The sequence below is a fragment of the Cervus canadensis genome, chromosome 9 (assembly GCF_019320065.1).
Source record: "Cervus canadensis isolate Bull #8, Minnesota chromosome 9, ASM1932006v1, whole genome shotgun sequence".
NCBI lineage: Eukaryota > Metazoa > Chordata > Mammalia > Artiodactyla > Cervidae > Cervus > Cervus canadensis.
In genome coordinates, this window is record NC_057394.1 from 16,599,110 (window position 1) to 16,622,956 (window position 23,847).

At 39.3% G+C, this 23,847-nt stretch overlaps 1 protein-coding gene across 1 annotated transcript in view; it reads right to left on the reverse strand.

The window, feature by feature from the left end:
- LOC122447239 (ATP-binding cassette sub-family C member 4-like) overlaps positions 1-23,847 on the reverse strand; it is a 245,412-nt gene that overhangs the window by 13,374 nt on the left and 208,191 nt on the right. Inside the window, exons 39-40 of the mRNA XM_043477775.1 lie at positions 18,150-18,305; positions 12,453-12,542 (exon numbers count right to left, since the gene is read on the reverse strand). Of these exons, the coding sequence (XP_043333710.1) occupies positions 12,453-12,542; positions 18,150-18,305 (246 nt within the window). The remainder of the gene's footprint in view (positions 1-12,452; positions 12,543-18,149; positions 18,306-23,847) is intronic.

Consider the following 23,847-nt stretch of genomic DNA (forward strand, 5'->3'; position numbering starts at 1 on the left):
CCAGTCAACCATCTTGTCCTCTTTTATGCCCTTCTCAACCTGTCTTCCATCTTTTCCAGCATCGGGGTCTTTTCCAATGAGTCATCTCTTCACATCAGGTGGCCAAAGTATTACAGCTTCAGCTTCATCATCAGTCCTTCCAAGGAAAACTCAGGCTTGAGTCCCTTAAGGATTGACTGGTTTGATCTCCTTGTGGTCCAAGGAACTCACAACAATCTTCTCCAGAACCACAGTTCAAAAGCATCAGTTCTTCAGTGCTCAGCCTTATTTATGGTCCAACTCTCACACTGGTACATGACTACTGGGAAAACCATAGGTTTGACTACATGGACTTTGTGAGGAAAGTGATGTCTCTGCTTTTTAATATTCTGTATAGGTTTGTTATAACTCTTCTTCCCAGGAGCAAGCATTTTTTAATTTCATGGCTGCATTCACCATCTGCTGTGATTTTGGAAATAAAGTCTGTCATTGTTTCCATTATTTCCCCATATATTGCAATGAAGTGATGAGACAGGATGCCATGATCTTAGTTTCTTGAATGTTGAGCTTTAAGCCAGCTTTTTCCCACTACTCTTTCACTTTTATCAAGAAGCTCTTTAGTTCCTCTTCACTTTCTACCACTAGGGTAGTGTCAGGTGTGTATCTGACGTCATTGATATTTCTCTCAGCAATCTTGATGCCAGCTTCATCCAGCCTGGCATTTCGCATGATGTACTCTGCATATAAGTCAAATAAATGAGGTGACAATATATAGCCTTGACGTACTCCTTTCCCAATTTGGAACCAGTCCAAATTGTTGCTTGGAACCAGTTGTTCCCTGTCCGGTTCTAATTGTTGCTTCTTGACCTGCATACAGGTTTTGCAGGAGGCAAGTAAGGTGGTCTGGTATTCCTATCTCTTTAAGAATTTTCCACAGTCTGTTGTGATCCACACAGTCAAAGGTTATAGTGTAGTCAATGAAAAAGACGTTTTTCTGGAATTCTCTTGCTTTTTCGATGATCCAATGGATGTTGGCAATTTGATCTCCAGTTCCTCTGGCTTTTCTAAACCCAGTTTGCACATTTGGAAGTTCTTGGTTCATATAATGTTGAGGCTTAGCGTGAAGGATTTTGAGCATTAGCTTGCTAGCGCGGGAAATGAGTCCAATTGTGTGGTAATTTGAACATTCTTTGGCACTGCCCTTCTATGGGAATGGAAGGAAGATTGACCTTTTCCAGTCCTGTGGCCACTGCTGAGTCTTCCAAATTTGTGGGCATATTGAGTGCAGCACTTGAACAGCATCATCTTTTAGGATTTGAAATCAGTTCAGTTCAGTTCAATCGCTCAGTCGTGTCTGACTCTTGGTAACCCCACGGAATGCAGCACAGGAGGCCTCCCTGTCCATCACCAACTCCCAGAGTTTACTCGAACTCATGTTCATTGAGCCAGTGAGGCCATCCCCATCTCATCTTTTGTTGACCCCTTCTCCTCCCACCTTCAATCTTTCCCAGCATCAGGGTCTTTTCCAATGAGTCAGTTCTTTACATCAGGTGGCCAAAGTACTAGAGTTTCAGCTTCAACATCAGCCCTTCCAATGAATATTCAGGACTAATTACCTTTAGGATGGACTGGATGGATCTCCTTGCAGTCCAAGGGACTCTCAAGAGTCTTCTCCTACACCACATTTCAGAAGCACCGATTCTTTGGTGCTCAGCTTTCTTTATAATCCGACTCTCACATCCAAACATGACTACGGGAAAAACCACAGCCTTGACTAGATGGACCATTGTTGGCAAAGTAATGTCTCTGCTTTTTAATATGCTAATTTGGTCATAACTTTCCTTCCAAGGTGTGCCGCTGCTGCTGCTAAGTCACTTCAGTCGTGTCTGACTCTGTGTGACCCCATGGACGTCAGCCCACCAGGCTCCCCGGTCTCTGGGATTCTCCAGGCAAGAACAATGGAGTGGGTTGCCATTTCCTTCTCCATGGTATAAGCATCTTTTAATTTCAAGTCTGCAATCACCATCCACAGTGATTTTGGAGCCCCCCAAAATAAAGTCTGCCACGGTTTTGATTGTTTTCCCATCTATTTGCCATGAAGTGATGGGACCAGATGCCATGATCTTAGTTTTCTGAATGGTGAGCTTTAAGCCAACTTTTTTGCTCTCCCCTTTCACTTTCATCAAGAGGCTCTTTAGTTCTTCTTCATTTTATGCCATAGGGTGGTGTCATCTGCATATCTGAGGTTATTGATATTTCTCCCAGAAATCTTGATTCCAGTTTGTGCTTCCTCCAGCCCAGTCTTTCTCATGATGTACTCTGAATATGAGTTAAATAAGCAGGGTGACAATATACAGCCTTGACGTACTGCTTTCCCTATTTGGAAACAGTCTGTTGTTCCATGTCCAGTTCTAACTGTTGCTTCCTGACCTGCCTACAGATTTCTCAAGAGGTAGGTCAGGTGGTCTGGTATTCCCATCTCTTTCAGAATTTTCCAGTTTATTGTGATCCACACAGTCAAAGACTTTAGCAGAGTCATAATGTAGAAATAGATGATTTTCTGGAACTCTTTTGCTTTTTCAATGATCCAGCAGATGTTGATAATTTGATCTCTGGTTCCTCTGCCTTTTCTAAAACCAGCTTGAACATCTGGAAGTTCATGGTTCACGTATTGTTGAAGTCTTGCTTGGAGAATTATGAGCATTACTTTACTAGTGTGTGAGATGAGTACAATTGTGAGTAGTTTGAGCATTCTTTGGGATTGCCTTTCTTTGAGACTGAAATGCAAACTGACCTTTTCCAGTCCTGTGGCCACTGCTGAGTTTTCCAAATTTGTTGGCATATTAAGTGCAGCACTTTCACAGAATAATCTTTTATGATTTGATAGCTCAACCGGTATTCCATCACCTCCACTAGCTTTGCTTGTAGTGATGCTTCCTAAGGCCCACTTGACTTCACATTCCAGGATGTCTGGATCTAGATGAGTGATCACACCATCATGATTATCTGGGTCATGAAGATCTTTTTTTTTTTTAACAGTTCTTCTGTGTATTCTTGCCACCTTTTCTTAATATCTTCTGCTTCTGTTAGGTCCATACCACTTCTGTCCTTTATTGAGCCCATCTTTGCATGAAATGTTCCCTTGGTATCTCTAATTGTCTTGAAGAAATCTCTAGTCTTTCCCATTCTGTTGTTTTCCTCCACTTCTTTGCATTGATCACTGAAGAAGGCTTTCTTATCTTTCCTTGTTGTTCTTTGGAACTCTGCATTCACATGGGTATATCTTTCCTTTTCTCCTTCGCTTATCACTTCTCTTCTTTTCACAGCTAATTGTAAGGCCTCCTCAGACAACCATTTTGCTTTTCTGCATTTCTTTTTCTTGGGAATGGTCCTGATTCCTGTCTCCTATACAATGTCATGAACCTCTGTCAATAGTTTATCAGGTACTCTATCAGATCTAGACCCTTAAATCTATTTCTCACTTCTACTGTATAATCACAAGGGATTTGATCTAGGTCATACCTGAATGGTCTAGTGGTTTTCCCTACTTTCTTCAATTTAAGTTTGAATTTGGCAATAAGGAGTTTATGATCTGAGCCCAGTCAGCTCCAAGTCTTGTTTTTCCTGACTGTTTAGAGTTTTTCCATCTTTGTTTGCAAAGTATATAATAAATCTGATTTCACAGTTGACCATCTGGTGATGTCCATGTGTAGAGTCTTCTCTTATGTTGTTGGATGATGGTGTTTGTTATGACCAGTGTGTTCTCTTGGCAAAACTCTATTAGCCTTTCCTCTGCTTCGTGCTGTCCTCCGAGGCCAAATTTGCCTGTTACTCCAGGTGTTTCTTGACTTCCTACTTTTGCATTCCAGTCCCCTATAATGAAAAGGACATCTTTTTTGGGTGTTAGTTTTAAAATTTCTTGTAGGTCTTCATAGAACCATTCAACTTCAGCTTCTTTAGCATTACTGGTCAGAGCATAGACCCAGATTATCATGATATTGAATGGCTTGACTTGGAACGAACAGAGATCATTCTGTAGTTTTTGAGATTACATCCTAGTACTGCATTTCAGTCTCTTTTGTTGATGATGATGGCTACTCTGTTTCTTCGAAGGGATTCTTGCCCACAGTAGTAGATATAATGGTCATCTGATTTAAATTCACTCATTCCAGTTCATTTTAGTTTGCCAATTCCTAAAATGTCGATGTTCACTTTTACCATCTTATGTTTGACCACTTCCAATTTGCCTTGATTCATAGACCTAACATTTCAGGTTCCTATGCAATATTGTTCTTTACTGCATCAGACCTTGCTTCTATCACCAGTCACATACAAAACTGGGTGTTGCTTTTGCTTTGGCTGTATCTCTTCATTCTTTCTGGTGTTATTTCTCCACTGGTCTCCAGTAGATTATTGGGCACTCATCTCACACGCTAGTAGAGTAATGCTCAAAATTCTCCAAGCCAGGCTTCAGCAATACGTGAACCGAGAACTTCCAGATGTTCAAGCTGGTTTTAGAAAAGGCAGAGGAACCAGAGATCAAATTGCCAATATCTGCTGGATCATCAAAAAAGCAAGAGAGTTCCAGAAAAACATCTATTTCTGCTTTATTGACTATGTCAAGCCTTCGACTGTGTGGATCACAATAAACTGTGGAAAATTCTGAGAGATGGGAATACCAGACCACCTGACCTGCCTGTTGAGAAACCTTTATGCAGGTCAGGAAGCAACAGTTAGAACTGGACATGGAACAACAGACTGGTTCCAAATAAGAAAAGGAGTACATCAAGGCTGTATATTGTCACCCTGCTTATTTAACTCATATTCAGAGTACATCATGAGAAATGCTGGGCTGGAAGAAGCACAAGCTGGAATCAAGATTGCCGGGAGAAATATTAATAACCTCAGATATGCAGATGACACCACCCTTATGGCAGAGAGTGAAGAGGAACTAAAAAGCCTCTTGATGAAAGTGAAAGAGGAGAGTGAAAAAGGTAGCTTAAAGCTTAACATTTGGAAAACTAAGATCATGGCATCTGGTCCCATCACTTCATGGGAAATAGATGGGGAGACAGTGGAAACAGTGGCAGACTTTATTTTGGGGGGCTCCAAAACCACTGCGGATGGTTACTGTAGCCATGAAATTAAAAGATGCTTACTCCTTGGAAGGAAAGTTATGACCAACCTAGATAGCATATTAAAAGCAGAGACATTACTTTGCCAACAAAGGTCTGTCTGGTCAAGGCTATGGTTTTTCCAGTGGTCACGTATGGATGTGAGAGTTGGACTGTGAAGAAAGCTGAGTGCCGAACAATTGATGCTTTTGAACTGTGGTGTTGGAGAAGACTCTTGAGAGTCCCTTGGAATGCAAGGAGATCCAACCAGTCCATCCTAAAGGAGATCAGTCCTGGGTGTTCATTGGAAGGACTGATGCTGAAGCTGAAACTCCAGTACTTTGGCTACCTCATGTGAAGATTTGACTCATTGGAAAAGACCCTGATGCTGGGAGGGATTGGGGGCAGGAGGAGAAGGGGGCAACAGAGGATGAGATGGCTGGATGGTATCACCGACTCAATGGGCATGACTTTGATTAAACTCTGGGAGTTGGTGATGAACAGGGAGGCCTGGTGTGCTGCGATTCATGGGGTCGCAAAGAGTCGGGCACGACTGAGCGACTGAACTGAACTGAACCAACCTGGGGAGTCATCTTTCAGTGTCCTATATTTTTACCTTTTCATATTGTTCATGGGGTTCTCAAGGCAAGAATAATGAAGTGGTTTGCATTCCCTTCTCCAGTGGACCACATTTTGTAGAACTCTCCCCCATGACCCATCTGTCTTGGGTGGCCCTAAATGGCATGGCTCATAGTTTCATTGTTAGACAAGGTGTGGTCTATGTGATTAGATTGGTTCATTTTCTGTGATTGTGGTTTTCCATCTGTCTGCCCTCTGATGGAGAAGGATAAGAGGCTTATGGAAGCTTCCTGATGGGAGAGACTGACAGGGGGAAATTAGGTCTTATTCTGAAGGGCGGGGCCATGCTCAGTAAATCTTTAATCGAATTTTCTGTTAATGAGTGGAGCTGTGTTCACCTATTTGAAATAGATCAGCTGGAATCCCATCACCTCCACTAGCTTTCTTCATCATGATGCTTCCTAAGGCCCACTTGACTTCACACTCCATGATGTCTGTCTCTCAGTGAGTGATCACACCATTGTGGCTATTTGAGTGGTTAAGACCTTTTTTAAAAAATAGTTCTTCCATGTATTATTGCCACCTCTTCTTAATATCTTCTGCTTCTGTTATATCCACACTGTTTCTGTTTTTTATTGTGCCCATCCTTGCAGGAAATGTTCCCTTGATATTGCTAACTTTCTTGATGAGATCTCTAGTCTTTCCTTTTCTATTGCTTTCCTCTATTTCTTTGCACTGATCACTTAGGAAGGCTTTCTTATCTCTCTGTGCTATTCTTTGGAACTCTGAATTGAGATGAGTATATCTGTCCTTTTCTCCTTTGTCTTTTGCTCCTCTTCTTTTCTCAGCTATTTGTAAGGCCTTCTCACACAACCATTTTGTCTTGTTGCATTTCTTTTTCCTGGGGTGGTTTTGTTCACCACCTCCAGTAGAGTGTTACAAACCTGTGTCCATAGATCTTCAGGCACTCGTCTATCAGAACTAATCCCTTGAATCTACTTGTCACTTCCACTTTATAATTTGTAAGGGATTTGTTTTAGGTCATATTGGAATTGCTTGTGGTTTTCCCTACTTTCTTCCATTTAAGCCTGCGTTTTGCACTAAGGAGTTCATGATCTGAGCCATAGTCAGCTCCTGGTCTTGTTTTTGCTGACTGTATAGAGCTTCTCCATCTTTGGTTGGAAATAATAAAATCAATCTGACTTTGGTATTGACCATCTGGTGACGTCCATGTGTAGAGTTGTTTCTTGTGTTGTTGGAAGAGGGTGTTTGCTTGATCAGCATGTTCTATTGGAAAAACTCTGTTGGCCTTTGCCCTGCTTCATTTTGTATCCTAAAGCCAGACTTGCCTTTTACTCCATGTATCTCTTGACTTCCTACTTTTGTATTTCAGTCCCCATGATGAAGAAGATCCTTTTTGGTTTTAGTTCTAGAAGGTCTTGTAGGTCTTCATCAAACTGTTCAACTTTAGCTTTTTTGGCATTATTGGTTGGGGCATAGACTTGGATTGCTGTGATACTGAATGGTTTCACTTGGAAATGAGCCAAGATCATTCTGTCATTCTTGAGACTGCATCCAAATACTCTATTTTGGACTCTTTGTTGACTATTTTCTTTTTTTTTTTTTTTTTTTTGCAGCCAAACAAAAACAAATTGGAGACTTGAAGCCAAGCAGCCTGGGGATAAGTCTTGCCTGGCTGTGCCAACTGGGCAAATTCCTGAACCTACTCTATCTTAGCTTCCTCAACTCTAAGTAAGACTATAATATCATAATTATAAAGGTGAGTGTCTCCTAACATTGTGAACAATATTAAATGAGTCAGTACATGCAGAATTTGTGACAGATCAATAGATATTGCCCATTATTAATAATGCTATCAGTTTGCCCCTCTTCATGTTCTGCTTCACTTTTCTCCTTTGCATGTATCAGCACTGAGATTTTGTTACATATGCATTGGCTTGCTTTTCAACTTCTCTCAGAGAATTTAAGCTCCAAAAGGACAGACATTTTGTCTCTTGATGACTGTGAAAGTCCCAGAATCTGAAACATTGCCTGACAAGCTCTCAGTAAGTATTTGTTGGCTGGATGAAGGTGGGCTTCCCTGGTGGCTCAGTGGTAAAGAATCCACCTGCCAAGCAGGAGACTTGGGTTCGATCCTGGGTGAGACCCCCTGGCTAAGGAAATTGCAACCCACTCCAGCAGTCTTGACTGAGAAATCCCATGGACAGAGGACCATGGCGGGCTGTAGTTCATGGGGTTGCAGAAGAGTTAGACGCGACAAACAGCAACAACATGAATGAAGGCATAAGTGACTCTAATTGCGTGACATATCTGTTCTTATAAATTAGAAACTAAATTCATATGGATAAATAATTTATATATAAACCTGTTTTCGTATTAAGTGTAATTGTAAAAAGGATATATTCTTATAACGATTAACTGGCTCCAGGACATCATATCACACTTTAAACAAAAGAAAGTGAGAGGGTAACAGGCAGGAAGGCCAGGGGTCTCCAAATGGAGGAAATAGGCTGCAAGTGCCAGACATTTTTATCTCTCTTAAGCAGCAGGAGGAAACAAACCAGCAATATTTTTTTCTTCTCTATACAAATTTAAAAGGAGGTTTCTCTTAAAATGCTGTGTTGCCATGACACCTGGTTTCACCTGAAGCTAACTACTCTCAAACCTTGAGTTAACCAATACATTTCTTTTTCTTATGGAAATGTTGTCTAAAGCTATGTTAATGTACCCCCAGACTCTATCTTCAAGTTGGTTCCGCCAAATGGCCCAATCTACTTACTCAGGTGTTGTTCCCCTAATCTATGTAAATGAAACTATTTGTTGGTAATCTGCCCTTCTACAAGATTCAAGTCAATCATTTTATGGCCAGGGATGAATTATCTGGTGCCATTCTAAGTTTTATGACATTCCTTTCTTTTCATTGACAGATTGTGAGTGACTATATAACATACAGCTAAAGACTAGGAGGGGGGTACTCTTTTGCCCCCTCCTGATGCCTATGTCAGAAGCTTTCTCTATCTCCTTTATACTTTAATAAAACTTTATTACACAAAAGCTCTGAGCGATCCAGCCTCGTCTTTGGCCCTGGATTAAATCATCTCCTCCAGAGGCCAAGAATCCCGGCATCTTATCATTCAGCAACAACCTTTCAAGGACACAGAACTAGAGGACCTTAAACAAACTTTAAGTCACCTTTTCCTTTCAATTGGAGTTCATAAAGAGGAAAACATATTGGTTCCCTCCTACTCATTCTCAGGTTAACTCTGTAAGTTTGGGTTCACATATCCATTTAGGCATCATTTACAAATTAATAACTAGGGTTTCTGGGTCACTTAAAAACTGACTTCACTGATTTAGTGATACCTCTTGATGAAGGTGAAGAAGGAGAGTGAAAAAACTGGCTTAAAACTCAACATTAAGAAAACTAAGATCATGGCATCCAGTCCCAGCATTTCATGGCAAATAGAAGGGGAAAAGACAGAAGCAGTGACAGATTTCTTCTTCTTGGGCTCTAACATCAGTGCAGATGGTGACTGTAGCCTTGAAATTAGAAGATGATTACTTCTTGGCAGGAAAACTATGACAAAACTAGACAATGTGTTAAAAAAGCAAAGATATCACTTTGCTGACAAAAGTCCGTATAATCAAACCTTTGATGTTCCCAGTAGTCATGTACAGATGCGAGAGCTGGACAATAAAAGAGTGCTGAAGAATCAATGCTTTTGAACTGTGGTACTGGAGGACACTATTGAGAGTCCCTTGGAAAACAAGGAGATCAAACTAGTCAATCTTAAAGGAAATCAACCCTGAATATTCTCTGGGAAGACTGATGCTGAAGCTGAAGCTTCAATATTTTGGCCACCTGATGCAAACAGTTGACTCATTGGAAAAGACCCTGATGCTGGGAAATACTGAAAGCAGAAGGAGAAGAGGGAGACAGAGGATGAGATGGCTTAATGGCATCATCCATTCAATGGATATGAACTTGGGCAAACTCCAGGAGATGGTGAGGGACAGGGAAGCCTGGCATGCTGTAGTCCATGGGGTCACAAAGAGTCAGAGGTGACTTAGCAACTGAACAACAATAACTTAGAGTGATAAATCACCCCTTTATCCAGACCCTCTAGGAATTATTTCTTTATCACATTTGTATGTTTTTCAATGAATGATTTGGTAAGTTTTCTTTTAAAATAGTCATAAGGAATCAATTTCTAGAGAAATATGATAATGGGATGATTTCTGTAAGTGATATCACCAAAGTTAACAGGGTTAATTCCAGAAGCATACATGGAAGCCACACACTTCACTTCGTGAAATAAACTCACATTTCTTTCTTTTTATAGAAAGTTCCAAATGTAGTTTAAATAGAAGTAGATCTTAGCATATCTACTACTTCAGCATTTTTATAATTTAGATTGCTTCTGTGTCCATGGAACAACATGTTCTAAAATTCTAGAGTAATGCTTCCTGAGAATCTATGAAAAAAGATCTCAATCTGGGGAACAAATAGAAAAATAATTTACCAGTACTTCCAGTTATTTTTTTAAGATGTGTCCCAATTTCACCATTAAATTTGTCCTATGAATTCAAGAGTAGTGGATCATCCTATCGTTCTTTGCATTTAATGGTTAAATGCTCTACACACCTCTTCTCCTGTAGAATTTTATGGTAAAAGACTCACAAACAAATGAAATCAGAGGTGCACTGTTTTTCAGGCAGGAGAAGGTGATGCAATCGACCCAACTTAAGAAAACAAAATCCACATGCTGCTGAAAAGCAGGGTGGGTGTATAAAGACTCAGTGGTGACATCCTCCAGAAACCAGAATTACTGGCTGGAAATGGTCATACCTCCAAATCTCCCTGCTTACAGTCAAGGTTCATCTGTATATTACAGATTTCAGAGATTCCTTGGAAGGGTGACACTAAATGACAAACACACCAATTCAAAACAATATGAACAATCAATCTCTCAGATTTGTGTAACAACAACAACAAAAATGATTAAAAACACATGCTACATTTCTCTGAAAAGATCAATCAAACATTTAGTAGTATTTAGGTAGAGTATTTTCCCTGTGTTCTCCTCTAAGAGTCTTATAGTATCTAGTCTTATATTTAGGTTTTCAATCCACTTTGAGTTTATTTTTGTACATGGTATCAGGGAGTGTTCTAATTTGATTCTTTTACACGTAACTGTCCATCCAGTTTTCCCAGCACCACTTACTGAAGAGACCGCAATTTCTCCATTGTATATTCTTGCCTCCTTTGTCATAGATTAGTTGACCACAGGTTTGTGAGTTCATCTCTGGGCTCTCCAGCCTGCTCCACTGATCTATGTTTCTGTTTTTGTGCCAGTACCATACCAACTTGATTACTCTAGCTCTGTATTGAACTGGTGAAAAGGTTTATTTTTTTTTTTTTCATAAAATCTTATGTAACAATCTTTTTTGCCAACTCAATAATATATTCTGAAGTCAGGGAACCTAATTTCTCCAGGTTCGTTTTTCTTTCTTAAGACTGCTTTTGTTACTTGGGTCTTTTGTGTTTCCATTAAAACTGTAAGATTTTTGGCTCTAATTCTATGAAAAATGCCATTGGTAATTTGTCAGGGATTGTACTGAATCTGTAGATTCTTTGGGTAGTATAGTCATTTTCACAATATTGTTTCTTCCAATCCAAGAACATGGTATATCCCTCCATCTGGTTTGCATCATCTTTGATTTCTTTTGTCAGTATCTTGTAGTTTTATGAGTACAGGTCTTTTGTCTCCTTAGGTAGGTTTATTCCTAGGTATTTTATTCTTTTTGTTGCAATGGTAAATGGGATTTTTCTCTCAACTTCTCTTTCTGATCTTTCATCGTTAATGTATAGGAATGTTCATTCTTACTTTTTAAAAGCAAAAGACTATGCATGACAAAACCACTACAATATTGTAAAGTAATTAGCCTTCAATTAAAATAAATAAATTAAAAAAAAAGTCTAGGGTTTCTGCCAGCAGTAGAACTGATTTGTAAAAGGGGTGCAAATATACAAAATAGTTTGCATTAAAATATAAACTGACAGCAACTTAATAGTCAAAATTTTTTTCATGCAAGGGTGAGGAAATTCAAAGAAGTGGAGCAAGGGAAAACATGACACACATAACAGAAAATTCTCTAGAAATGAACCTTCCCATGTAAAAGCTGAGCAGATGTTCCAGGGTTCTGTTACCTGCATTAATGCTACAGCATTAGAATGACATAATTGCCAATAAATAATCATCAATTCTGACTATATAATTAACCTTTATAAACACTTTCCTATGAAACGTCTACATTTTATTAGTATGATCTTGTTTACATCTTTTAGTTAATAAGTAAAAACTACTATTGTTTCCACTTAGTAGATGTTTCCTAAGACCAGAGGAATAAGATGAATATTGGAGTGTAATGGAGTAATCAATTCACTAGGTCACTAGTAGAATTTGATCCCACAGTTTTAACATCTAATTGAGTACTCTGCTAAGGACAAGATAATGTGTCTATTTGTTCAGGGTTCTAGGAAAAGAGCTAAAATGAAAACATGTCACATTATATTGTTGATTTTCTTCGTCATCAATATGCACATTTTTAAACACACCCATGTCATCATTGTTTTCCTAGGGGGTTACTGAAGTCAGTGAAACTGATACACTCCCCTTAATTATATGCAATGTTCTAAATGTAAACACACAGATACTGATGCTAACAAGTTAATTACAGTTACTATTAATAAATTACCTCTTCTAAGGCATTCCACAGTTCCTTATCCATATGCTCATTAAAGGTATCCAGATTTTTCCTCATTGTTCCCATGAATAAAACAGGTTCCTAAATACCCCAAAATAGTGAATGTTATTACCTTAACCTCTTTTCATTTTATTCCCAATGTGTACAGAATATCAAAATTAAAATACAAAAACATATAAATTCATTAATTATTAATAATAAAGTTGCAAATGTATGTTTACAAAGTATCTCTAAAATAATTTTCCATTGTACAAAGTGTGCTACAAAACATATTCTGGACTACTGAACACTAACAGAAGAAAGTATTGAAGAAGCTTTTTTCATCTTAAGGAAAAAAATGAAGATGAAGATTTTATTAAAAAAAAACAAAAAGCCACCCTGGTAATAAATGTCTGCTTAAACACACACACACAAACTGAGGAAATAATTACATGAGAAACTTAACATCAAGATCTACATAAATTAACTGTCAATCCTGGTGTGACTGGGAAATACCAATAGCATGATTAGTAGAGGTTGGTGCCTCAAAGCAAACCATTAAATATTTACACATTAGCACTGAAGAATAAAGGAGGCTATTTTCTCCATTGGTCAGACTGTCTTCTAGGATCTGGAATCTCTCCACATGTGTGAAATGAATATCCCCACATGTGTAAGGGGAACGTCAGTTCCCGGGGTCTGCAGCACCTCTGTCCATGGAGAGATCACCTCTGATTTTGGCATTAGCTGACCCCCACATTCTCTTACCTGTGTGTCAGAATCACCTGTCTCACACAACTTCATTATTAAGTGCAAGGCCAGGAGGACCTGAAACCCACCATGACCTGTGTCATGATACTTTAATTTAAATAGTTCTTCCTATTCATCTGCTTCAGGAGGAGCCACAAGTAAATTACTCTGGAAATATCTGCCTCCTCTTGGCCTCAAGAGAGAATCCTGTACATAAGCTCATGTAGGCTATTTACATTTTCTTCTGGAAGGCTCAGTAAACCAGGTCATAAGAATATAGGCAGCAGTGAAGATCCCAATAAGCTCCTTTCAGTGAAGGGGGCAGAACAAAGGGATGCACATGTGTGGGAACAAGAGGAGACCTGACTCTTCCACAAGTGCCCAGAACTGCTCAGAATCCCCACATTCAAATCCTGCAAAGTCCTTGTTACCATCACATCTCCCCCAGTTCTGACCTGTTCATGCAGTGTCAGCAGTGACGGGGATGAGCCTGGGAGGAAGAGAGACCACCATGGAAGCTCCCTGTTGCTTCCAGGATCACAGGGACCAGGGATCCAGGGAAGATCATGTGGGCCTGGCTCAGCTAAGAGAGGCGACTCAAAGAAACAGCACTGGGCTCCCCCTCTGCAGAGTCTGCTCTCAGCTTCCTAAGTTCTCTACAATGGGGTGTGGAGACACAAGCATCACTGCTTCCTACTCATTTGGGAGGAAGAGTAATGTAAGTTTTTGCACTTAGACAAGTAAATTCAAGCAACCAAATTAACAGACTTTCTCCACCTCTGCAGCTAGGAAGACACTGTAAAGACAAAGGGCTCTTGGTTGGGGAGGGATAAGATTTTGAGAATCTTCTCCTGACACATATCAGCCCATGATATACAGTAGGAAAAATGGGGAAAATATCTGATGAGTACAACACAGCTGAAGAATTGATGCTTTTAAACTGTGGTGTTGGAGAAGATTCCTGAGAGTCCCTTGGACTGCAAGATCAAACCAGTCAATCCTAAAGGAAATCAACCCTGAATATTCACTGGAAGGACTGTTACTGAAGCTGAAGCTTCAATACTTTGGCCATCTGATGCGAAGAGCTGACTCACTGGAAAAGACCCTGATGCTGGGAAAGACTGAAGGCAGGAGGAGAAGGGGATGGTTGAATGGCATCACCGACTCGATGGACATGAGTTTGAGCAAGCTCCGGGAGTTGGTGATGGACAGGGAATCCTGGGGTGCTTCAGCCCATGAGGTCACAAAGAGTTGGGCATGACTGAGAAGTGGACAAGGTGGAGACTGGAGAGTGTAGGTCTCTGTCATATGACTAGTGCTTTGGATTTTACTCTGCTTCGATGGGAGTCTTTGGAGATAAAGCTGAAACTCTTTGCTATACAATAGGATAATCTCCCAGTGACTCAGTTTTTAAATGTCAGATAAGGATAACGACAAATTGTGAGGATTAAGCAGGAAATGGTGGGATAAGAAACTAAAATGTGTTAAGGATTCCATCATAAACATTAGGAATTATTACTAATACTCATGTAACTTGTCAGGGACTATAGCAAGCACTAAAGGAATGGAAATGAGAGATGTAGGCCCTGTCCTCAAAGGGAGAAAGAAAATAGTCAAGAGCGTGGGGAGGGCTGCGAAAAAGCCTGGAGGTCTTGGCGGGGGATTGGAAAGTAACGGTATGTACAAGGTGATGGTCAGGAAAGAAGCTGGTGGGAGGAAAGCCAGAAATCAAAATACAAAAAAAATCTTTAGTCTGATTTCTTCCTCTTGGTGGAAAATGTTAGATACATTTCTCTGTCATGCTTTTCCCCAAAATTCCTATTTTGTTTGTTTGTTTGTTTTTATTTTCTGTTTATTTGCTTTACTATTCATAGTTATGTAAACAATTTAGTTTTTATTATTAAATGATAAATATAAAGAAAATCACCAAGGACCATGAACACATAAACAGAAATTAAAGAGTATAGTCACTTCAGAAGGTGTTACTCTTTTTACTGAAATAGAAATAATACCCAAAGGGGAAGTGCCCTGATTCTTAAGAATAATAACAGTTCCTGATGACTGAACATTCCGAAGAATGAGACATGGGCACAAACATTGTCTCACTAAGCTACATCTTCACCACAAATCTGTGGGGCAATGATTTCCAGACTGGGTTTAAGGACTAGGATGATGAAGCTTGGCAGCTGAGTGACATCATCAGGGCCCCACAGTCGACGAGGCAGAGCAGGAATAAACTGTGGTCACACTGACACTTGGCCTACACTCTTAAACATTCTAGCCCTGTCTGCCTCCTGAATGGCTTTCTGGGAATCTTTACACATTGCAAGTTCTCCCCAGATTTCTTTCTCTTTAATCAACCAACACTGTACCTTGGAGACAAAGGTATATAAAGTGGAATCTACATGGATACAAAGTTTAGCACTATTTTGTAAGCTTGCTCTCTGGAGTGTGTACCTAGAACATGCTCAAAGGAAGGATGGAAACCAACAGAACAGAACCAAAACATGCTGATGTCAAGGCATGTTTAGGCTTTTGCTCAGATGTGCTTCCAAACATTATTGGCAGAGCCAAGAATCATCTACTGTTATTTATTTACAGAGTTATTTTATGTACACAAGCATACAACTTTTTCCTGTTAAGAAGCATTAAAAAGAATGCAGGGCATGTTTCTAAAGCTTTGCATCCAAGGATATGAAAGGACTTTACAGAAATGCCCTTTATTTCTACTAATGAATCTCACATGGCCATTTCAGAGATAAGTATCATCAAAACATAAAACTTGGGAATTTAAGCCCATTTATTTTCTACTGGAACCATAAATCATAAATCTAATAGCCAGAGGAAATCTTTAAATATGGGGACTGAATGTGCTAAAAAGTTCTTCCCATTTTTCCTGAAAGGGATACCTTTGAAAAAAACATTTTTAATTGTGGTAAAATATACATAAAATTTGCTAGATTAACCACTTTATGTGCACAGTTCAGCGGTGTTAAATACATTCACACTGTTGTACAGCCATCACCACCACCAGCCACAGATCTCCTTTCATCTTGCAGAACTGAAACTCTGTACCCATTAAACAACAACTCCCCTCACCTGGCCACTCCTGGCACCCACCATTCTACGACCTGTATCCATGAATTTGCTACTCTAGGTACCTCCTAGTAGTTGAATCATATGGTATTTGTCCTTTGTGACTGGTTTATTTCACTTAGCTTAATTTTCTCAAGGTTCTGCTGCACTGTAGCATGTGTCAGAATTTTCTTCTTTTTTAAGGCTGAGTAATATTCTACTGTATGAATGTGCACCACATTTTGTTGATTCATCTCTCAATGGACCTTTGGGTGGCTTCACCTTTTGGCTGTTGAGAATAATGCTGCTAATAACATGCATGTTCCAGTATCTCTTCAAGAACTTTCTTCCAATTCTTCTGGGTTTATACTCTAAAGTAGAATTGCTAGGTCATATGATAACTCCATCACTAACTTTTCAGAGCAACCAGCAAGTTGATTTCCATAGCAGCTGCACTATTTTACATTCCTATCAGCAATGAACAAGGATTCTAATTTCTCTACATCCTTACCAACACTTATCATTTTCTTTTTTTCTCTCCCTTTTCTTTGATAGCAGACATCTTAAGGGGTGTGAGGTAGCATTTCACTAGAGTCTGAAAAAAATATCTTGGTTTTAAAATTACCTAGAGTAATTCCGGGTATTTTCGAGGTCATGGGTAGGTAGCAACAGCTGTACCCAAGTCTACATTCGCCTTCCTTTGGGTGCCATGTTGTACATGCTTCCTGATAAACAGGTATTTCAAGACACATTACACCCACATTCCAGGAAGCACATTTGCCTGGCTCATTCTGTCTCATCTCCTCTCTGTTTCTCATCTCAAGAGGGTATTTTTCTGAGCTTCCTTTGATGGGCAGGTGATTACTAAATATCTAAATAAAAACTCAATTTTTTATTTTTTAAATCAGCAAGTCTGTCAAAGAAGAGGGCAGAATGATAGATGAGGACACAAGATCTAGGTTGCCCTTGGCTATATACCTGGAGGATAGTAATTTCTCAGTAAATATCACAGAATTATGTTGAGTAAATGAACCACAAGGAATGACAGGAGTGTCTACCCATGCATATAAGCCAGTCTCCAAAACTCTCCCTGAAAGTTATACTACTTTACAAAGAAGAAGAAAAGAGAACAGAATCAGAGCCCAGGAAGAGATGGCCAACTCAACACTCCACCATCACAGCAGGCACATATGGGTCTACATGAAGCACTTCACACTCACTGGCCTATTTTGTCCTCGCAACAGATTGAGGGGGTGATACTATTATCTGCCTTGTAAGACAGAGAAAACCAAGGTACACAGAGTCAGAATTCTGAGTCCCCTGCTCTTCCTCACTATTCTGTATTGCCTCCCTGGTGAAAATTAACCATTAATGGCTAAATTGTCAAAGTCTCTCCAAAGAATCTATATATCCTATAATTCTCAAAGCCCCACTATTTCACAGAAACTTCTCCAAGGAGATAATCACTTTTTAAAAGATATCCTCGATTCCCACAGCAAAATTACATTTGTAAGACACTTATTAATAAAATTCATATTTCCCTATAGGAACCTCTCCAGCGCTAATCAAACCATTTAGCCTTTTGTTCTCAGAATTATGTGATTATCAATGGATAACACTGTGGAAACTGAAGTCTGAGTCCAGAAATATATCTCAGTAAGTTATTAAATCACATGCACACAAAGCTAACAAATGAGCAAAAAAACCCAAAACCTGGTATCCAATGAAAGTGTCTGTTGAGAATACCCGCTGCTAAATATATGCTCTATTGGGAAAAAAAGGATCAACTCATTCACTTAACTTGAAAAGACCAATCAAATTAAAAGCACTTAAACTTTAGACACCTTATGAAAAGAACATGTGAGAGCACTCTGCTATGCATACCTGAAGTGCAACTGACATTTTCTTCCTTAAATCGTGAAGTCCAATACGCACTGTCAAGATGTCATCAATACAAATGTCACCTTCAGGTTCTGACAATCTAAAAAGGGCAGCAATGAGGGAACTTTTTCCAGCTCCTGTTCTTCCCACGATGCCATACTGTAAAGAGACCCAGGGGGATGAAGAATTAACAGGATGCACAAAACCCAGGAGAACCCTGATTGTTGAAGATGAATTTTAAAAGTTCTATTATATGTAAAGAATAGTCTATAAGTTTCTTAAGCAAGGCCCTACTGACATTTTGGATAAATAATTTGTTATTGAGGGTTGGGGGCCTTTCCTGTATATTGTAGGATGATTAACAGCACCCATGAACCAGATTCAACCCCCAAAATTGTGGCAACCAAAAATGACAGAAATTCGCAAATATCCCTGATTGAGACCACCATCATCCCAAGAATACACAATAGAAACTATAGTGACTTCATGCCTTCTAAAATTGTCAGGCAATTTTATTCAGATTTCCCTGATTAAATGCTTAATACGCAGAAAATTGTTTGTTTTCTATAATTATCACATAGTATCCATTATGTGGTATGTTAAAGGGGGAGACATGTATGTGTATGTCGTGTGTGTGTGTGTGTGTGTGTGTGTGTGTTTGTAACTAACATTCATAAATAAAGGAAGGAGATAACTTAAAAAAAAGAATCTGCCTGCAGGGATAAACCAGCAGTTTCCTAAGTGGTCCATAAGAAGTTAGCTTTTAAATTGGTTTTATTGCTACTCCCTGTGTTATTTGACCTTGAGGATTACATGGGTAATTTTACAGAGACATCAAGAAGTCAAGTCAGAAGTATTATACACAAACAAGTACTCACTTCATCAGGGATATGTTATTTATTTAAGAGGAATTATTCTTCGGTAGAAAAATGAAATCACTTCCTGATATTAAATATCTTATTTATATTTTATCTTGAAAGGAAACATATTCAAATATAAAATGCAGGTCTCATTCTTGAAAGACAGAGGCCAGTAGACAAAATTACTTAATGAGACCAACAACAACATAAACAGTATTTGCTATTTACATGGGATCTTTCATCAGAGCAGTTCAAAAGGCATTTTATTAATACATTAATACTTAAAATTGAACCTTGGAAAAACCCATGTAAAGTGCCAGTCTATTAATTAAAAGCAAAGCAGAGAGAAATTAAATGCACTAGCAATAAGATTAAAGAATCAATACAATGTAGGTAAAATGCTGGTGGTTGGTGGTTTAGTCGCTAAGTTGTGTCTGACTCTTGCAACCCATGGACTGTAGCCTGCCAGGCTCCTCTGTCCATAGGATTCTCCAGGCAAGAATACTGGAGTGGGTTGCCATTTCCTTTTCTTAGGTAAAATGCTGGTGGGGAATAAACCACATTTAAATATATATGCAGAAACTGGCCTTTTTTACCAATGAAGTTTTAAGTGAAAGAAAGCATTAGATGATAAGTCGTGTCCAACTCTTTGTGACTCCATGGACTGTAGACTGCCAGGCTCCTCTGTCCATGGAATTCTCCAGGCTAGAAAGCTACAGTTGGTTGCCATTTCCCTATCTAGGGGATATTCCTGACCCAGGGATGGAACCCATATCTCCCACCTTGCAGGCAGATTCTTTACCATCTGAGCCACCAGGGAAGCCCAATGGCAAATTCTCCGAAGGAAGCTTTCCAAGAAATGATTTCATCTCTATTTAAAATCTAGAATTGATGAGAGTGTAAGATATGCTTGGATCATTTTTAAATCAGTAAAGTTTTAAAACCCATGGCTTTAAAAAAAGAACAATTAAATCTTTCTGAGCAATATAATCAGAATGTTTAGAACTTTTCATGTTTTCTGATTTGAAAACCTCGAAAGCTTCATATCTTAGTCTGTCAAATCAATCATGGCATTTCAAAAAAGAATTTATCTTTATAGAGATTAAACATAAGAAAACTGGTTTCAGCTAGTTTTATTATCTTGTAAAGATAATACAATGACTATAAGATGCCTTGTTAGTGTTTAGTAGTGTCCAACTCTTTGCAAGCCCATGGACTGCAGCATGCCCGATTTCCCTGTCCTTCACTATCTCCTGGAGTTTGCTCAAACTCATGTCTATTGAATCAGTGATGCCACCCAACCATCTTATCCTTTGTCATCCCCCTCTCCTCCTGCCTTCAGTCTTTCCCAGCATCGGGGTCTTTTCCAATGAGTTGTCTCTTCGTGTCAGGTGGCCAAAGTATTGGAGCTTCAGCATCAGCTCTTCCAATGAATATTCAGGACTGGTTTCCCTTAGGATTGAGTGGTCTGATCTTGATGTTCAAGGGACTCTCAAGAGTCTTCTCCAGCTCCCCAGTTCAAAAGTACTAATTCTTCAGTGCCCAGCCTTCTTTATGACCCAACCCTTACATCCATACATGACTACTGGAAAAACTATAACTTTGACTATATGCACCTTTGTCGACAAAGCAATATCTCTGCTTTTTAATATGATGCCTAGGTTTGTCATAGCTTTTCTTCAAAGGAGCAAGTGTCTTCTAATTTCATGGCTGCAGTCACCATTCACAGTGACTTTCAGAGCCTAAGAAAATAGTCTATCACTGTTTCCATTGTTTGCCCATCTATTAGACATGAAGTGATGGAACCAGATGCCATGATCTTAGTTTTCTGCAAGTTGAGTTTTAAGACAGCTTTTTCACTCTCCTCTTTCACCTTCATCAAGAGGCTCTTTAGTTCCTCTTTGCTTTCTGCCATTCGAGTGATATCATATGCTTATCTGAGGTTACTTATATTTCTCCTGGCAGTCTTGATTCCAGCTTGTGCTTCATCCAGCCCAGCATTTCGCATGCTGTACTCTGCATGTAAGTTGAATAACAGGGTAACGATATACAGCCTTGAAGTACTCCTTTCCCAATTTTGAACTAGTCCATTGCTCCATGTCTGGTTCTAATTGTTGCTTCTTGTTCTGCAAACAAGCTTCTCAGGACATTTTGTACCTTATGTTAAATCCTAATTCATATAATATAGATGGGCCATTCTCTGCATACAGGTAGGTCATAGTATGTATATATGTGGCTCATGTGTTCTACGTACAGGCAGGCCTCAAAGATATTTTGAATTTGGCTCCAGACCACCACAACACATGAATATCAAAATAAAACAAGTTATATCAATGTTTTGTTTTTCTGTGCAAATAAAAGTTACATTTATACTATATTGTAGTCTAATGATGTACAACAGCTTTATATATAAAAATGTGCATACCTTAATTTCCAATACTTTATTGTTAAAAGAATGCTAACCATAAGCATTTATAGGGTAGTAACCAACCAGTCCATCCTAAAGGAGATCAGTCCTGGGTGTTCACTGGAAGGAACTGAAACTCCAATACTTTGGCCACCTCATTCGAAGAGTTGACTCATTGGAAAAGACCCTGATGCTGGGAGGGATTGAGGGCAGGAGGAGAAGGGGATGACAGAGAATGAGATGGCTGGATGGCATCACTGACTTCATGGGCATGAGTTTGAATAAACTCTGGGAGCTGGTGACGGACAGGGAGGCCTGGTGTGCTGAGATTCGTGGGGTCGCAAAGAGTCGGACATGACTGAGTGACTAAACTGAACTGAACATTAAAAACCAGTGATCATAGATCAGGATAATAAATATAATAATAATGAAATGGTTTGAAATACTGCAAGAATTATCAAAAAGTGACAGAGACATGAAGTGACCAAATGCTATAGGAAAAATGGTGTCAATGTACTTGCCTGACACAGTGTTGCCATAAGTGTCCTTTAAAAAAAAAAGCATTATCTATGAAGCATAGTAAAATAGGTGGGCCTATATTTCTGAGTGTTCTTATACACATATCAACACACATCAGGACACAGGTGAGAACTGATCAGTGAGAATGTGTGTATATTCCCATGTTATCAGCTCCACTGAAACTGATCCATCTGTGTAAATGGGAACATCTGTAAACTTTGCATAAATGGACTGAGATATGTAGGGGCACCGAGGACTGCTCATGACCACAGGACTGTGAGTTCCAAACTCCAGTGAAGAGAACTAAAAAACCAGGGGACTTCCCTGGCATTCCAGTGGTTAAGATTCTGTGCTTTCACTGCTGGAGGTGTGGATTCGATCCCTGGTCAGGAAACTAAGATCCCACAAGTTGCATGGCCTCAGGCCCCCCCAAAAAGAGAAAGGCACCTCAAAGAAAACCTGATTCTGATTATTCCTAGAGTTCAATCATCAAAGCTACAGTCTGGATGCCTTTTCTGGGTAACCAAAGGGTTTTACCAATTACACATGGAGAGTGTCACCAGTATCAGTAAGCTCACATTCTTCAATCTAAAGACACTTGGGAGGCTTCCCTGGTAGCTCAGTGGTAAAGAATCTGCCTGCCAATTCAGGAGATGTGGGTTCAATCCCTGGTCCAGGAGAATCCCGCATGCTGTGAAGCAACTAAGCCCGTGCACCACAACTACTGAGCCTGCGCTCTAGAACCCGGGAACCACGGCTCTGAGCCCACGTGCCACAACTAATGAAGCCCTCGCACCCTATAGCCCATGCTCTTAACAAGAGAAGACACCACAGTGAGAAGCTCACATGCGGCAACTAGAGAAAAGTCCAAGCAGTAACAGAGACCCAGCACAGCCAAAAATAAATAAGTAAAATTATAAAGACACTTGAAGAAAATCTTCTGTTATTTGCTTTGCAATGGCCCCTTTCTGTTTCTCCAACCAGGTTGGTCTCTAATGATGACACAACTTGTTAGACACTTTCACCTGGATCTCTCTTCACACATCAAACTCAACATAATCAACACTCAAGGCCCCACACAAAACAACCCCTTCATTCATCTTCCCCGCTTTACTCTCCTTACATCTTTCCCAGGTTCATAGTGTTTAAAAAACAAATTAAAATAAACTCTTGTCTTAATCATAATCAGTGCAAATAAATTTGAAAAGTAAATAAATACTAGCTATAGCCCAGCACTCTGAAAAAAATATTCTTAAAATGTTTTTACTTTCTAGGCTTCTGTATGTGTTCTTTTTGTTGTTGTATTTCTTTTTGTATATTTTCTTAAAGATACAAGTTCACATATTTAAACAAAATGGGATTAATATGAACATACTGTTATATGTGTGTTCATTTTGTATTTCATAAAAAATATTTATTTTAATGGTTGCATAATATTATAGTACAGGTGAGCATTTATTTAACTAATCCTCTCCTGCTGGATATTTAGGCAGCATCAAATAGTTAGCTATTATAAATAACCCTGTGTTAAATATCCCTGAAGCTAAATCTTTGAAAACAACATTAATCATTTCCTTCAAAAAAAATCTCAGATGTGGAATTACTGAGAGTCATGTATGAACCTCTTGGAAAGCAAGGAGATCAAAGCAGTAAATCCTAAAGGAAATCAATCTTAAATATTCATTGGAAGGACTGATGCTGAAGCTTCATTATTTGGCCACCTGACACAAAGAGCCAATTCATTGGAAAAGACCCTGATGCTGGGAAAGATTGAAGGCAAGAGGAGAAGGGGATGACAGAGGATGAGATGGCTGGATGGCATCACTGATACAATGAACTTGAACTTGGGCAAACTCCAGGAGATGGTGAGGGATAGAGAAACCTGGTGTATGTCAGTCTGTGGGGTCATGAAGAG